The following is a 17519-nucleotide window of genomic DNA, read 5'->3' as shown; positions in this document are numbered from 1 at the left end:
CTATGTGGCACTCCCCCTGACCTCTTATGAAGGCTTCCCATTGTCAGTGCTACCCAGCTTTCGATTCCCAGTGGCCTGGTCAGGTGCGGTGCCGCTGGTCAGGTGAGGCCACTACAGGCTGCTGGGAACTAGAACCCAAGAGAGCGCTGACAGCAGAAAGCCTACGGAGGAGGTGAGGGGAAGAGCCTCATAGCATGAAATCAACTGCGGGTATGCAGCTGACTTCCAGTCAAAATCCGCACCAATGGTACTCCAGTGCTGCAGCTAGGAAAAACACACAGCGCGTTCCCCCCTGTCTATTTTGAAATGGCCTTGTACTTTTTATGACATAAAATCATATGTTGTGATAAGCCCCGCCCCCTGACGTGTTGGCACTTTGCGATAAATAATGGTTTTGCGTTGCAGTTTGGGCACTCGGACTCTAAAAGGTTCGCCATCACTGGTTTAGACTAATCATGTAATACAAGATAAGCTCTGCTTCCACAATAAGTAAATATGGGGCAGATCCAATGGTTTGATGTTATCGTTAGAGGGATTGGAAACTTAGAAACAGAAAAAGTAATATCTCAAGCAGATACTTCTCTTCCTATTTCATTCTGCATTGAAAGTATAAGAAAATTCCCTTTAAATATATTTTCCCACGTTACTTAATCACTGATCCAGCACTGGCTCCAGTTCAACATATGATAGAAAAACCCCTCAATCAAGATGTTTCATTTCTGCTTTAATATCCAACAATTTTGTAACTTTTATTAACAACATTGATTTGTCAAGGATTCAGTTGGAAACATGTATCAAATGTTGCAACAATGTAGCTTCATTGAACTATGTTGTTTGCCAATGGAAAGACTGCCATAGTTTGCCTTGCCTGTAAGGGGTAGAGGAGACAGACAGTTATCATGGCTCATATATAGTGGTTGTGCAGCGACTGGTCCTCCAAAACTGGATACTCCATTTAAGGAAAGTTTCAATATCAGTTTTTATAAGTCTCGGTTGTCTCCTGCAGATACTTATAAAGTATCCTCCCATGATGCTCCGCAATGATCAGAAAGCTTTGAAGAATAAGCACTTTCACACTTGTAGGTGTGTAGTAGTTTGGGCAGACTTCCAATAAACCCCTGTTAAGTTTGTGACCTCCACTTTTATTCCCTCAGAGACAGCGACTTCTTCAGTCTGCTAATGGGTTGAGTTCCACAACATTAGACGGGAAGCAAGAGCTGCTGGAGAATGGTCTCTTACATGGAGACAAAGATGATTATCAAGAAGACAACAGTGCCACCACGTATCTGGTGCCCTTTTCGATACCCAGTAAGAAACTTAATATTTTATCATTTTACTCTTTATTTTAGTTTAATATTGATGTTGTAGTATATTATAATAACTGCCTGACTGGTTCTTCCATTAAAATTAATTTTGTTAATCTGTAAGGGGAGCTTGTATTTCAAGATAATGGGGTGTTTGTAGACTGTCATGTGGGTGTTCTTACTGCTGTGTTGAAGTGTTTTCCATTGGTACACTTAGGCCGCTTGCACACAGGCGGGTTGGACTCTAGCTTACCGGTCCTGTGTCTTCTCCTCTGCTGTGAATATGCTGGCCGGAGCTCCGGCAGGCACATGCGCAGTACAGAGGACACCGCGCCATCACTATGATGATTGCAGAATGGACATGGGACGGATGGCTTCCATTGACTTCAATGGAAGCTGGCCATGCGTAGCTCGCACAAAATCGCAGCATGCTGCGATTTCTTCCCCCCTCATGGGCAGGAAATCTCGTTTTCTCATAGCATGCTATGGGCTGGAATTGCTGCAGAATCCGGAGGCGGAATCCCGCTCCAGATTTTGCAATGCAAATCCGCCCGTGTGCAGTAGGCCTTAAAAGTAGGCTATGGCTATGGGAGTAGAATGTAGAAATGCAGTCCTCAGTTCTTGCTCACAACCTGAAGGTTGTAGGTTCAATCCCCACATGGTTCAGGTAGCTGGCTCAAGGTCAACTCAGCCTTCCATCCTTCTGAAGTTGGTAAAATGAGTACCCAGCTTGGTGGGATGTTATAAATAAATTACTTGAAAGTGCCTTGGAGTAAGTTGGCAAATAACAAGATTTATTATTTTTTCCGAGAAAATATTGGGGTAAAATAACAGCAGATACAAACATTCCTGGACAGTGCATGTACTAGAGAGTTTATAACCTGTTGTCTTTCCTCCACCAGGCGGCTATGTGAACCAGTTTAAGTGGGCCTTTTCCTGGCCTTTAATTTGCACGTTATACTTTACCATCCCAAACTGCAGCAAGCCACGCTGGGAGAACTTCTTCATGCTGACCTTTCTCCTCTCCACTGTCTGGATTGCCATTTTTTCCTACATCATGGTGTGGATGGTGGGTAGAACATTATCCTATGAAAAGATACATTGTTTCTATAGGGCAAATACAGAATGTCTTTAAATAAAGACTTCCAAATTAGTTTGTGCCTCTTTTATGGGACGTCACTGATTACGTCTTTGTCCGGCCTCCTATTGGCTGCAGCGGTCACGTTGGTAGACAACCCATGTTACTGTTGCAGCCGATGTAAATAGAAGACTGGAGCAGCAGCAAGCTGCAGCGCATGAGTAGTACGCAATGGGAGGTGAATATTGTTGTTTTGTTTTTTAATACATTGTGTTTCCCACTGCCACCAATGTTTGGGTGCTCAGAAAATCCCTTTAAGGATGCATCTCAGTTTGGTACTTAAAGGGTTCTCCCAGGACTAAACTCCTAGTTGCTGCTGACCAGGACATGTGTCTGCTGCAGCCAATCACTTGCTATAGAAGGTCACTACTGTGGCCAGTGATTGGCTGCAGCAGTTATTGGTCCTGGTAAGCAGCAACCAGGAATGACAGAGGGCTTAGGAAGCAATTTTAAGTCGTGGGAAAATCCCTTAAGTACGTGGCAAGTTTTTTTTTCATCTCCATTTTTTTCAAAAGCCATAACTTTTTTTATGCTTCCATCAGTATGATTTTTTTTTTCATTACATGACAAGCTATAGTTTTTATTAGTACATACAGGGTATTTTACAACTTTTATTCATTTTTTTTCGGTAGATAGGGTGAAAAAACCAACACATCAATTCTGTCATTGTTTCTTTTTGTGTGTGTGTGATATAAATGACACGCTAGGTTTTTTTTTATATGTTGGTAAGATTACGATGACGACACCTAAATTGTATAATTATATATTTTCTTTTAGCTTTTTCCGCTTTTGCACAGTAAAAACCCTTTCTTTTGGCATTGCTGTATTCCAAGAACAGTAACTGTTTTATTTTTCCATCAATGGAGCTGTATGAGGAATTGTTTTTTGCATCATAAGCTGTAATTTCTAAAAGTACCATATTAGAGTACATACTCCTTTTTTGATCACTTTTGCAGGTTTTTTAGAGTCAGAATAAACAATAGCATTTTGGCTTTTTCTTTACTGGGTGGAATAAAAAATACATACAATTTATTGCATGGGTCGTTATGGACTTGATGATATCAAATATGTATTTTTTAAATAAAAAAGTTTAAAAAAATAGTGAAAAAGGAAAGGGGGTTATTATTTTTTACTTGCATATTTTTTTACAGCTTTTTTATTTATTTTCTTAAAGGGGTTGTCCCGCGCCGAAACGGGTTTTTTTTTTTCAACCCCCCCCCCCCCCCCGTTCGGCGCGAGACAACCCCGGTGCAGGGACCTAAAGAAAGCTTACCGGAGCGCTTACCTTAATCCCCGCGCTCCGGTGACTTCTATACTTACCGGTGAAGATGGCCGCCGGAATCCTCTTCCTCCGTGGACCGCAGCTCTTCTGTGCGGTCCATTGCCGATTCCAGCCTCCTGATTGGCTGGAATCGGCACGTGACGGGGCGGAGCTACACGGAGCCCCATTCAGAAAAGCAGAAGACCAGGACTGCGCAAGCGCAGCTAATTTGGCCATCGGAGGGCGAAAATTAGTCGGCTCCATGGAGACGAGGACGCCAGCAACGGAGCAGGTAAGTAAAAAACTTTTTATAACTTCTGTATGGCTCATAATTAATGCACAATGTACATTACAAAGTGCATTAATATGGCCATACAGAAGTGTATAGACCCACTTGCTGCCGCGGGACAACCCCTTTAACTTTTTTCTTTGTGTCCCAGAATATCCCCTGCAATCCTATAATCACTCAGACAATACACCAATACTTCTTTATTGCAGTGTATTATCTCTGTTCTATATACCAGCCATGGCAGACCCAGAGACCACTGTTAGTTCTCTGGTTGGCAGTTCATATCCCTTCCTCTGTCAACTGCTGATATGCTGTGGTTAGTATTGACATGTAAGGGGTTAACAGCTGGGATCAGAGTTGTCTCTGATCCCTGCTGTTGCAGCGGGACCCTGATTGTTAGTTACAGTTCACTGTGCCTGTGTGATTACTGCGTCATACTACCGTATTATGTCCAATCGCTTTGTTAAAGAACAATCACTTTATAGCTAATTCTAGGAAGAATGGGTGACAACCAATATGGCTACTATTAAAGCTTTCACAGGAAAAGGAGTTGTGTTTGCACTAAAGATCTACTCATGTCTCCTCCGTTGTTCTGCACAGGTAACAGTGATTGGATACACCCTGGGGATACCCGATGTTATAATGGGAATAACATTCCTGGCAGCCGGCACAAGTGTACCAGACTGTATGGCCAGCCTGATTGTAGCCAGGCAAGGTATGTTACCCTCAGTAGTCTCTACTTACCTTTATTCCTGTTAGATCTCTGACTGATTTTGTAAGAACTGCTGATGTCTGGAGAGATGGGCTTGAAGCTTATTGATTGGTGTATGCTACTCAACATGGGTTGGGTTCAACTACCGTTGGCATCTCAACCAGAGTTGGCGTCAGGTTTATATGGGCCAACTTCTTTCATCCACTTAGTATACAATCATAATAGACTCCAATGACCCTTTTGTCATAAGTTTCGCAGATTTTTTTTTTTATTTGTGCGTTTTTGTAAAAATTAAAAATGTATATCTTTGTTTACCTAAGACTGACCAAACAGTGTTACAAATGAACAAACTCTAAAAAGGAGCGGCAGCTGTATGCCGCCATGTTTGTAATTTAACCCTTTAATTGCTAAAAAATACTTGCTTAGATCTTGCTTAAAACGTCTTTGTTTTTGCCTTCCCACATCTATAGCCATAAGTTTATTTTTATTTTAAGCTGCAGTTGCTTTAGGTATAATTTTACCATGCAAATAAGGAAACAATTAACTTTTTATTTAGGCTTAAATGAAGGAAAGAAATGAGAGAGCGAGGCATAAAGAGGGAGAGTAAATCTGTGCGTCGATTCAACAAACAATAATTGACTAGTTTGCATTCATTGCCTCTTTTATGCTGACCTAAAAATCATTGTTTTTTGGCAGCACATCCCCTTGTGTAAACAGGCGACGTATCTGTCGTTTTTAATGCAGTCAGCATGAAAGGAAGAAAAACATAGTCATCACAGGAATGATCGCAATAAAGACAAAAAGACAGTGTTATAATGGATAAATGCATATTTTACTGTACTTTTTCAGCCCGCAGGGCATGTTCATTTGCGCGCAGCAAACAAGATGCACCACTTGAAATTGCTAATTTAGTCTAATGAGTTGCAGGTGTGTTCTTTATCCAGCAGAATTATGCAGAATATTACGCATCTCTTTGCGTATTACATGTGCATTTGCGCACCGCCTATTGACTTCTATGGGGGCCTTTGGTGTGCAAATGCGCAGAAAAGTAGAGCATGCTGCATTTTTTTTTTTGTGGAATCGAAATGTAAGCACAAAATACGTAAATTTAACTGAGAAATTTGACAATGGGTTCCATTCTCTGGGGATTGCAAGCGGAAATACTCCCGTGTGCAAGAGCCATAAGGGTGCTACTATACAGCCTTGGGTAATACTTATGCTTTACCAGTAAAAGCCAGGCTGCAAGTCCAAGTGCAGCCCCACAATTAACGTAAATCATGAGCATTAGCGCCGGACACTAATACTTGTGTTCTACCACTCTTTGTGTTGCTAGCTCACATACAACAGGTCCTGAGTTTGAGACCTAGCAGAATCTTGCTAAAAGAGGCGGAATAGGGCATCCCTGAGGTCAAAGCGCAGCAATGTTTTGCGTAGTTTCTCCTACTATCCTGTGTAAAAGAAACTATGCAGAACATAAAAAGCAAAGAGTAGCAGTGGGTCCCATCATCTTGCAGACCTTGTGTTCATTCAGGCCCCACATACTGAAACTGTGAAACCTACCCCATCATATGTGTGGACCGTGAAGGAGTTATGGATACAAAAACATGAAAGGGTAACATACAAGAATGTGGGGTTGGAATGGTTGGTATTGCAGGTAGGGATCATACATAGTGGGAATAGGGGAGTAGAACTATGATATCCATTTGATTGCTCTTTTCTCTCACAGGTCTTGGAGATATGGCCGTGTCCAATACCATAGGAAGTAACGTCTTTGACATCCTGGTTGGACTGGGTGTCCCCTGGGGGCTACAAACAATGGTCATTCACTCTGGATCAACCGTAAGTTGGCAGCTAGGTGTTCACCAGAGTGGCGTTTGGGGCTCCATGATCCCTGGATGGATCTGACAGGCAATCACTCATCTATTTATCTTTTCTACTGCAGGTAAAAATTAACAGCAAAGGCTTACTGTACTCCGTCATACTGCTGCTGGGATCTGTGGCCCTCACTGTGAGTACAATTCAGCTATGGACTATTAACCCTTTCCAATCCACTGTCTGACGTCTAAAGACATTCTGATTGAAGGCTGTACAGCTTCCGATGTCAGAAGACGTCCGGCAGGATATACTTACTGTACATTACTGGCCGCTCTGTTGTCGGGGGCCTCTCCAGCATGTCCCATACTGCAGTACTGGCTCTAGCCAGCAGACAGCGCCATTGTATAAAGGCAGAAAGAGAAAGACCCCTAGGAAACCCTGAATCCAAAACTGGATTGGAAAGGGTTAAATTGCCATCATCAGAAAATGCTAGGGCCCATTCAGATAGGCATTTTTTCGGTCATTGTGTATTCCAGAACAACACCGGGACCCATTAGAGCCTATTAGATTATTTACATGGGTGTTTTTCACATGGATCACTGGTCCATGTGAAAAAAGGTCACTGTATGACCTATACTCTTTCTTTCTTGCCTGTGAACATCAGAAAGCACATGGATGGGTGTCTGCGAGCTTTCCAATGTGTTTTGCACCTGATTTTTACGGGTACAACTCACACATTGCCATGTGAATATGGCCTCACAGAATGCTGTAAATGATGCTTTTGTTGTCTCTAGCCTGTTGTCTTGGCCTCTTGAGACCAGGGTTAAAATTGCAATATTTATACTTGATCTCCATGATATCCAAGGAAAACGTAAAAATGTACCAATTTGAGTGAACATCTCAGTTTAGGATGCCCTCCAAGTAGATCCCAGGCATAGAAGACTGATGTGGAGGTCCCAGCTGTCAGATTTCAGGCGATAACATCTCCTGATTTGACACAGTGAGAACTCTATCAACTTTGCATGCCTGTGGGGACCATATTGACATTACTAAAACAAAAGACCTGCATGGGCATTATTGTTCTATTAATTTCTATGGGAATACCTTTGGGACGTTTTTAGGGATGCTTGGAAGTCTGCTGAGGGTCCTTACATTGTACGGATGAGAAGGGGCCCCAGCTCATTGACCTACACCAATGACATTTTCTGACTTTGTGTTGTTGCAGGTCATTGGAGTACACATTAATAAATGGAAACTAGACAGGAAGCTTGGATACTACGTCCTCTTTCTCTATGCCATCTTCCTGTGTTTCTCCATACTCATAGAATACAATGTCTTCACCTTTGTCAATTTGCCAATGTGCCAGGACAACTTCTGATGGCCAAAGACCACAAGATCTCTGTTCTGACGCTACGACTGAGTCTCTTCTATGGAAAAACCTTAATTCCTCTCCAGCTATGGAAGCCAGGAAAAGGCGATTCCTAGAATGTACTGGAAGATGAAGTCACCGAGTGCCGAGATAGATGGGTGCAAAATGCTGAGGTCACGTCTTCCGGAGAAGTGTAAATTGCTGCTGATTTCTATTTTATTAAAGTCCTTCAGGTTGTCTTGGAGACGATGGAACAGGATTCTCCTTCCATTGATTGGTGCACTATACGCCCATGCTGTATTATTAGCGATAATTATCTGGTGGCGCCGCAGTGGATTGCATGCAAAATCATCTTTTTCTATGTCATACTTTCTACCTATTTGCTACAAATGTAAACCCGATGGACCTCCATGAATTCTGGGATGTGATGCAAGACTGCCATTATCTGGTAATATGTGAATCTACTGGAAGTGACTGACCATCCACAAGAAGAAATTTGATTTTTTTTTTTTAATCTGATAGGAAGTTAACGGAAACTTCAAAAATGCACATTTGGAAATTAAGACACTTTAACAATCATTTCCTAGAACTTCTTTGGAATTATGTTTGATATTTCAGAAGGCTCAAATGTCTATAAAAATGGATTGTTTATTTATATGCACAAATACCAAATATAAACGTATGTGGTTATTCCAGACTGTTCTGTGTCTTTGGATGGCAGTGATGCAATGTTAGTAGGAATGAGTAGATGAGAATGTTGAAAATGAGCAGAGGCAGCATCTAAAGTTAAGCAGAGGTGGAGCTTGAAGTGAGCAGAGGCAGGGTTTGTGTTGACCAGAGGCTAGAATCAATATGATCAGTTAGAGCATGGAAACAGAATTTTAAAATGAGCTTCAGATGAGCCCTAGGCTGAGCTTCAGATGAGCCCTAGGCTGAGCTTCAGATGAGCCCTAGGCTGAGCTTCAGATGAGCCCTAGGCTGAGCTTCAGATGAGCCCTAGGCGGAGCTCCAGGTGAGCCTAGGCTGAGCTTCAGATGAGTTTAGGGCTGAGCTCCAGATAAGCCTAGGAATAGCTTAAGATGAGCTCATGTTTTACTCATGTGTGCCCCATGCTGGAATATATAGCACTATATATATTTGCTTTAGATAAAGCATTGCTGGGAGCAGCAACATTTCTGAAAATTTCACCTGTTTTGCAAATTCTCTTATTTTATCGATAAGCTTCACTGCTTTCACGTGACGTAGTAGGGCAGCCATGTTGCATGCAAATTTGTTTTTATCTATGGCCACAAAGAGAGAGGCATAGCCTGAAGCTCATGGGCCCAAATGCAAGTTCTTTAATAGACACCTTATGCTTACCATGTGTCAAGTATAATACTGGTGTCTTATGTGGCAGAAGGACCTTTGGACCTCCCTCATGCACCAGGGTCCGGGTACAATCGCTACCTCTGCATCGTTACAGCTAAACCTCAGTGGGAAGATCCTGGTCTGGTTTAGAGTTTCTTATAATGGGGTTAAGGACACTACTGTGCAGTGTCCAAATAATATCACCTTACAGTGCCCAAATATCTATGCTCCAAACTTGGTAAACAACAGTGCCATTCATTGCCCATATAATACTGTCATGTGGGACCAGTCTAAATAAAGCTGCCTCGTAGTGCCAAAGTAACAGAGCTATGCAGCACTCAAATAATAGTACCCTCAGTAATACAATGCACTCATAGCAGTGCCATTATATACTCCAAATAATATTGCACATAATGCCCCATAATAGTGCCTTTTCTATGCAAACAATAGCATCACGATCGCAAGTTCAAGTCCCCTGTGAAGACTACAAAGTAAAAAAAAACAACTTTTCTTTAATTATTGGTAAAAATAAGGGAAGTAAAGTTTAAAAAAAAACAAAATTATTTTCCCATAATAAAAAAAAAAATATATATATTTTTTGGTATCACCTTCCTCCCATCAGCTGTATACTAGTCATCGATCATGTGAGGTTAGAATCAGGTTATTCTAGTAACATTTCACATAACATATTAGGGAATTTCAGTTCCCTAACATAACATTAAAGTGGCTCATCTACAATCCCATCATTACATGCACTTGTTAAAAATGTTCAAATTCCATACAAAATCATGACAGCAGCCAGGGTTCTGTGCTCCATAGGTATTTCAGACACTATATGGTGGTTTTATGTGAGCACTGTATAGCAGTATTATGTGGACACTGTTTGGCACTATTATTTGAGGATTCAATGGCACTAAATATGCACTTAGCACCCATTCACACTGGCATATTTTGTGTCCGTATTACGTCCATATTGTTTACGAATGTAATAGGGACAGCCTAGAATACAGCTGGGTTTCATTAGTGTATTCTGCCATGCATTTTACACGTGCATGAAAAAAATTACAGCATGTCCTATTTTGGTCTGTATCACGGGCCAAAAACACCCATTGAGGGCTATGGGAGCGTAAAAAAACCGCAGCAAATACAAAAGTAACATGCATATTCACTGCGTTTTTACACATGAAGCCAGAGTAAAAAAAATGTAATCAATTGGTCCTTCTTGCGTTTTTTTATATGCATGTGAGAAACGCAATGAACATGTACACAAAAAATGCATACACACTAAATACACACTAAACATATTGAAAACCGTGTGATTGCCACCGAAACTGCATACACCTATGTGAATCACTGTAAAGAACTGTTAATTAGCCACTGCATGGCGATGTTATGTGGGCACTCTGTAGCACTGGTATCCAGCCACTGTATAGATAGTATTGTTATATGGGCACTAGGTGGTCATATTATGTAGACACTGGCAGTGCCATTTGGTCACTGTATGGCGGGTTATTTGGCAGTTGCATGGCGGTGTCATTTGACCACTGTATATTGACTAATGTGGTGGTATTGATGTATGATGTAGTAATATCATTTGAACACTCTATGGCACTATATGGCACAGTTCGGAAAAAAGAGCAATTGTTCCACTATGTACATAACTTATCAACCCCTGTTTCAAGGCTGTTTCCACGTCTTCTGTCCAGTTACCAGCATCTTGAAGTCACTGAAAATGTCATTGCTGTCTTTGATTGACCATCTCATGCCTCAATTGCTTCAGCTCACTTGTACCCCTTTGACTACTGTTGTGTGTTTGGGTGTCCAGGTGCCTCAGAGTTGCACCAAACATGCAATGGCCATAGACTGTGCACCTTGTTGAATGGGTAGGAGAGAAGGTAATTATTTGGATGTTGGTGCTGCTTAGGCAACTCATGCTGGTTTTAATTGGGCATTATGATGAGAAAAAAATGGCCCCTGAATTCCCAACCCACCGCTGCCACATACTGCATTATGCCAAGCGGCTAGCCAGAGAGAGACAAAATGTCTTGCAAAGGGAAATACAGTTTTCAAAGACAAATCCATAAGAAGAGACTAAAATCTGAGGAATGGAATGGTCTGTATTGTCTTCTAATCTGTTTCATTGTTTCACAATTTCTTATTTTCTTTGCTTATGAAAAATGATGGTTCCTGAATTATTTAAGATGGTAAAAGTTATAGATTGTGCAATCTGGGCAGCACAAAACTCTGTCTTCGGAGAGGTTTGCAAGATGTAAGACATTAAGATGACAATATTGGGCCTATGGACATCCGGTATGTAATCGGTTTTGGCTATTTCCTTAAGGGATCTTTCACTCTTTGATGCAGAATTGTGTGCAGAACTTTGCCATTTTCAATTCTGCATCATAATCACACACCCTGCTACCACTTCTCTTAGGCCTCGTGCACACGGGCGGGTCGGATTTCGCAATATTGAGCCCGAAGCGGAACCTGACCCTCTGTCCGGCCAGCATCCACGCGTGCCTGTATTTTCTCTTTTTTTTTCTGTATTGCGGATGGTCCACACAGCTTGCGGACAGGCTGCGGATCGGACGGCTTCCATTGACTGCAATGGAAGCTGTCCGTGTGGAATCCGCAGGTAAATGGAGCATGCTGCAATTGGTTTCCGCTTGTGTGCATGAAGAATCATGTTTGTATTACATTCTATGGGGACATTTTAAATCCGCCCATGTGCATTCACCCTTAGGGCTTATTCAGATGGGCGCATATCGATCAGGTTTTCACACCTGGCCGATATACGCTGCCCCTCTCTGTAAGCGGAGGAGGTGGACCAGGCCAGGAGCTAGTGCTCTGAGCTCCCGCCCCCTCTTCGCCCCTCGCCACTGTTTGCAATGGGAGGGGGTGGGGCAGGGCGATTTTTCTTTTGCAGCAATACTAGATAGAATAATCGTAACATGTTTTCTTATTTTTTGGTGATATCGCCCATAATTTCCTATGAGAGTAAAAAAACCACGTGAAGATACGATTTTTATGCTAGTGCGATGTGATTTTTATTTTTCCTGTAGAAATAATATGTGATTTTCACGTGCATAAAAACGTGTGTGACAATTGCATGTTTGGTGGTGCGATGCATTCTTCTCACAAAATGCAGGAATACAATCGCAATATCGGTCCAAGTTTCTCAGGCTGATATCAAGCTTTCCCATGGAAATACTGCCTGAGGGCTTAAACAGATGGCCGTGTTTGCAGAGCGTTTAGTGCGCGTGAAAATAACGCTTGAAAAAAAAATGTGCTGGAGCGAAGCAGTGCAGATAGTGCCTTATATGAGTATTTCGGGACCATATTATGCCCATATAGTGCCATGCAGTGCCCATATAAATAATGCCATAAAGTGTCATTCCCTTTCCAGACTCCTTTAAAGACTTGTGTCTTGATGCACGTACTTTAGGACTTTTCACCCTCCACAACCTCCCTTCCCTTGCAAACTGTCAAACTAACAGTGTGGCATTACAGGACAGCATTACGCCTACGGAATAGATACTTGATCTACCGTGTGCCAGACACCCTCATCTGTAACAGTAGCAGCAATGTTTGATTTTCATTGCTGAACCCCACCCAAGATGAATGGTGCCAGGGGTTTTAGCAGCTGCTTATCCTCCTGCTTTCATGATAATCAGATTTTGTCACGAAGGATTTTGTGGTACAAACTACCATTCTATATTACAGAAATCGATTCTGTTAGATTTTTGTGGTGCGGAGAAATATTTTGCGCCATGTAATAATATCACTTTGTGGCACAGAATAGAGTTATGTGATTGTTGTTGCTACTTCTAATTAATCTATGCATGCATTTTTTTTAACACCAGGGTGAGCAGGTTCTGCCCCCTGTGATGAGCTGAGGATCTACAGCTCCGATCAGGGGCATTGATGTGGTGCATGCCATCCTGTGTGCTGAAAGTGTTAAAGGGCTTCCCCTGCCTCCTCCAGCTGCAGCTTCAAATAACCTGACCACTAGGCCTGCCCCTTCCTGAATCCCCCCAACACAACATAACACAGGAAGTTCTGCTCTAGTGACTGTACAACTGTGTGCAGAAAGCTGCACACAACCAACATGGTCAGGGGCCCCTGTGTGAGGCAGATCAGGAGCCCTTGGTGACCTTCCCTGGTCCAGGATGTCAGAGACTGCAGCAGGAGGGATAGAGGGGACGCCCCAGGACTCGGGGTAAGAGCAGTGATACAAACTTACATTGTGAACTTATATGGTCACTCTGCACCTAGAGTTAACCCTTATATAGACTGCAGAATTGAATAAGGGAGTAGGCGCTCCCAAAAAGGGCATTCATTAACTAATGTAGCTGAGCAGCAGGTATCTATAAGCACGAATCAAGGTTTATGTTTAATCCTCAATAACCCAACTGCCCATGGGTGTGTGTGGAAGGCGAGGGGCAATATTTTACATTTTACCTCCTTGTGCAAAAGGGTAGAATTCTATTTGGATACTTTGAAATCTAAACCTTCCGCTTTGTGTATGATGCTGTATAACTACGAGTGCTAGCTAGATCTCCAGCCGCTGCATGTCTCTCCTCTGTCGTTCATGGGTAGTGGTTGCTTTAGTGGGATCAATGTCTGAATTGTGGAGGTGGCTTCTGTATCTGCAGTCGTGTCTGCGCAGATGGGAGTTGTAGTTCTACCACAACAATTGGATATAATATATATATGTTACTATCTATGTAGTTCTACCACAACAGTTGGATGTATAGCCCAAGCTGTCAGTTGTGGACGGTTGTGTGGCAGCAGTTCAGTAATGATAGGACTTCAAGTCCCCGTTGTCCTGTTTATTCTAACTTATCTGTGACATTTGGAGCAGATAGGTAGCAAACAGTCCTTTTTGGCCATGTATATATTACAGATCAGTCCTGTCTATATGGCTTAAATGTTACAGAAAGCACAGTACGTGTGTGTGTGTGGGTGGGGGGGGGGGGGGGGGGGGGTTGGGTTATGTCCCTAAAAAAGCTGACATCCGTGACTCTTGTTTTTTTTTCTTTTTTGTAATAAAGATATTTATGATTTAAAAACATACAGGGGGTATGCTTCGGTGTTAAGGAAAAAGTGCGATTGACTCAACAAAAGTAAAAGAAAATGCTACAAACAAAACGCAGGTTTTTTTTTTTTTGTGTGCATTTAATATTTCTCTATTGGCTTAGTCTTAACATCTCGTCGCATTGTCTATAGGAACAAAGTGCAAAAAAAGACTGCAAAAGAGGTGGTGTTTTTCTTAAAAACCCTATGTGTGAAGCGAGCCTTACTAAGTGGCACTGATGTGTCCTGATAAAGAAATGGTGTGCGATCTGCCAGCTTATAGTAGTGCCAACATCACCTCCCTGTATACCGTCATTGTCACTTATTGTACTTCTACGTGATAAAGGAGAACCTTTTGACATTAACTATTAGCAGTCTTTCAGCAGAGCAATGTACTGATGTAGGGGTGCACACAGGCAGAGTTAGGGCTTACTCACATGGGCATATTGCGTGTTTGGGTCATGTAAATACATAGTGTATTTGGGTTACTATACTAAGCCTATTCCTGCATATTGCTTTTTTCTGAGCGCATGTTCACAGACACAAAAAAGAGAACGCGAAAATATCCCAATAGTTTCATGTGCAAATACGCATGTATCATGCATATTCACTGCATATTTGTGCATTCCCAATGACTTAAAGGGGTGGTCTCGCGAAACCAAGTGGGGTTATACACTTCCGTATGGCCATATTAATGCACTTTGTAATGTACATTGTGCATTAAATATGAGCCATACAGAAGTTATTCCACTTACCTGCTCCGTTGCTAGTGTCCTCGTCTCCATGGTTCCGTCTAAATTCGCCGGCAGCTTGCTTTTTTAGACGCGCTTGCGCAGTCCGGTCTTCTCTATTCAGCACGAGCCGCTTCAGTGTGCTCCCCGCTACAGCTCTTCTGCGCATGCGCAGACGAGCTGTCACTGCTCGGGAGCGCGCTGCAGCGGCCATTCTGCACCTTCCTCTGTTAGAGGAAGGTGCAGAAACTGGAGCTGCCCAGCGGAGAAGCCCAGCCCAGCCCAGCCCAGCAACCCCGGAGAAGCGTCCCAGGTAAGTGATGGGTCGGGGGGGAACTAGCGCTGCGCCGGGGGAACTAGCGCTGCGCCGGGGGAACTAGCGCTGCGCCGGGGGAACTAGCGCTGCGCCGGGGGGGGCTGTCGCTGCGATGGGGGAACTAGTGCTAGGCCGGGGGGGGCTGTCGCTGCGCCGGGGGGGGCTGCCGCTGTGATGGGGGAACTAGCGCTAGGCCGGGGGGGGCTGTCGCTAGGCCGGGGGGGGCTGCCGCTAGGCCGGGGGGGGCCGCCGCTAGGCCGGGGGGGGCTGCCGCTAGGCCGGGGGAACTAGCGCTGGGCTCCGGAACCTAGCGCTGGGCTCCGGGGCCTTCACCTGGGCTGAGGGTCTAGCGCTGGGGAGCCGGGGGCTAGCGCCTTACCTGCTGCCTGGCGGTGGGCGTCTGGTCGGCGGCTGCGGGGCGTCTGGTCGGCGGCTGCGATGCGTCCGGTTGCCATGGAGACACAGCTGGCGGCGTCTCGGGAGCGCGCACGTCGGGCTGCAGCGAGCGACGGGGAAAGAGCCGGCGGCCATCTTGAGAAAACTTTTATAAGTTGCTGAAACGCTGGAACGGTAAGTACAAACCAGCTAGAAATGTCATTTACAGGGGGGCTTAGTAATGTGTACTTAATGGGGGGGACTGGGCAAAAAAAAAATTTAACTGCTTCCTCGAGACATCTCCTTTAAGTAATACACACCAAGATCGGACATGCTGTGTTTTTTTTTTTTTTTTCTCGTGTGTAAAACACGTGTATAATAAAATATAGGTATGAGTGGCCCAATGTCAATCGATGGGGGTTTTAGCACTGTGTATTATGTACATATTAGCAGCTCAAATCCGCTCGTATGAGTGAGCCCCTATGTAGTGGAAAGAGGAGGATCCTCCAGCAGCATGGAGAATTACAGCAATGAGTATACTAATATTGGTGGAAGTGAGAGCTCTGCATAGTGATAGGAGTGGGGTTATCAGTGGTGCAGAGTGTTTCAGGAACGGTGTATATTGATCTTAGGAGAGCTGATTGAGCGGTATAGAATGGAAGAAGTGAGGGTCTTGCAGAGAAGAGTACTGGGCTTGTCCGTTGTGCAGTGGACAGATGATGTCAGCCTCTGCCTCCACATTCTTCCTTTGACTCTTCTGCTCCTTTAATCTCTGTGTGATTCAGCTGAAGTTGTTCTGGATTCTCCTTCTTTCATCTTTTCACAGAATCCGAATGTGTCTATAAAATAACATGAAAGATGTGTTCAACTCCAGGGAGACTCATGCAGGAGAACAAGGGCTCAGTATATGCTGCTGTTAACCCCTTATGGACTGGAGACGACACACTCCGACACAAAGTTTTATACTTGTTGGTGTTCTGTGAGTCAGATCTGCGGCTGCCAACGTGACGCCTATATGCAGCCTGTGATTAATCCGGCTCCAGGATTCTGTTTCCTTCCTATTCTTTCCACTACATATTCCATATTTAAATATCAATATTAAAGGGCCAATAACCATAGTTTATTATAGTGCTGGAGTGTTATAGACCAGTTTCGCACGAGTATGTTACAAATGCTGGAGATCTATATAAAGTAGTGATTATGGAGTGTAGGCAGGTTTCTACACTTCTTGTCATTCATCTAATTGAAGAACACTATAGTCAGACTACCCCTACCCTAATATGGGTGATAACAAGGAGCATTAAGGTCCATTTACATGCAAAGATAATCACTCAAAATTCATCAGAAACTGACAGCCCATTAGTAGCTAACTAGCTGTATTTGTATGTATTTAGAGAACAGCGGGTGGTCTGTTATCTAAATACGTCACTTTTGTTCTCCCATGGGCTTCCAGCTGCATACAATGCTATCAGTGCTGTCCGCGTAGAACACGGCATGCAATCGGGGACAATGGATTTCATGCTGACCTGAAGTCAGCGATGGCTAAAGAGTGCACGATGGCTACACATTTATACACAACAACCATCACTCAAAAGCCGTAGTTTGGACGAATTTTGAGCGATAATTGTTGTGTGTAAGGCTGCCTGTCTACGGGCGTTTCGAAATCCTGCGACGGTTCTCCTCCGCTTGAGCCGCCGCCCAGGAGCAGGAGCCAGCAGATGGATCTCCATGGTGAGCCTATCTGACAGATAGGATCACCGCGGAGAATTGCGGCAAATCATAGCAT

At 43.5% G+C, this 17519-nt stretch overlaps 2 protein-coding genes across 5 annotated transcripts in view; both read left to right on the top strand.

The window, feature by feature from the left end:
* SLC24A4 (solute carrier family 24 member 4) overlaps nucleotides 1-8585 on the top strand; it is a 90530-nt gene extending 81945 nt beyond the window's left edge. For all 3 annotated transcript variants that reach the window (XM_066607534.1, XM_066607532.1, XM_066607533.1), the window contains 6 exons: nucleotides 1155-1308; nucleotides 2207-2373; nucleotides 4593-4707; nucleotides 6431-6543; nucleotides 6647-6712; nucleotides 7745-8585. In XM_066607534.1, coding sequence (XP_066463631.1) covers nucleotides 1155-1308; nucleotides 2207-2373; nucleotides 4593-4707; nucleotides 6431-6543; nucleotides 6647-6712; nucleotides 7745-7897 — 768 coding nt within the window. In that variant the 3' untranslated portion in view covers nucleotides 7898-8585. The remainder of the gene's footprint in view (nucleotides 1-1154; nucleotides 1309-2206; nucleotides 2374-4592; nucleotides 4708-6430; nucleotides 6544-6646; nucleotides 6713-7744) is intronic.
* Nucleotides 8586-13292: 4707 nt separating this feature from the next.
* The window catches only part of RIN3 (Ras and Rab interactor 3), a 78225-nt gene continuing 73998 nt past the window's right edge, over nucleotides 13293-17519 (top strand). For both annotated transcript variants that reach the window (XM_066607531.1, XM_066607529.1), the window contains exon 1: nucleotides 13293-13454. In XM_066607531.1, the coding sequence (XP_066463628.1) occupies nucleotides 13405-13454 (50 nt within the window). In that variant the 5' untranslated portion in view covers nucleotides 13293-13404. The remainder of the gene's footprint in view (nucleotides 13455-17519) is intronic.

The sequence above is a fragment of the Eleutherodactylus coqui genome, chromosome 6, assembly GCF_035609145.1.
Source record: "Eleutherodactylus coqui strain aEleCoq1 chromosome 6, aEleCoq1.hap1, whole genome shotgun sequence".
NCBI lineage: Eukaryota > Metazoa > Chordata > Amphibia > Anura > Eleutherodactylidae > Eleutherodactylus > Eleutherodactylus coqui.
This window is presented reverse-complemented; position numbering and strand designations above follow the sequence as displayed.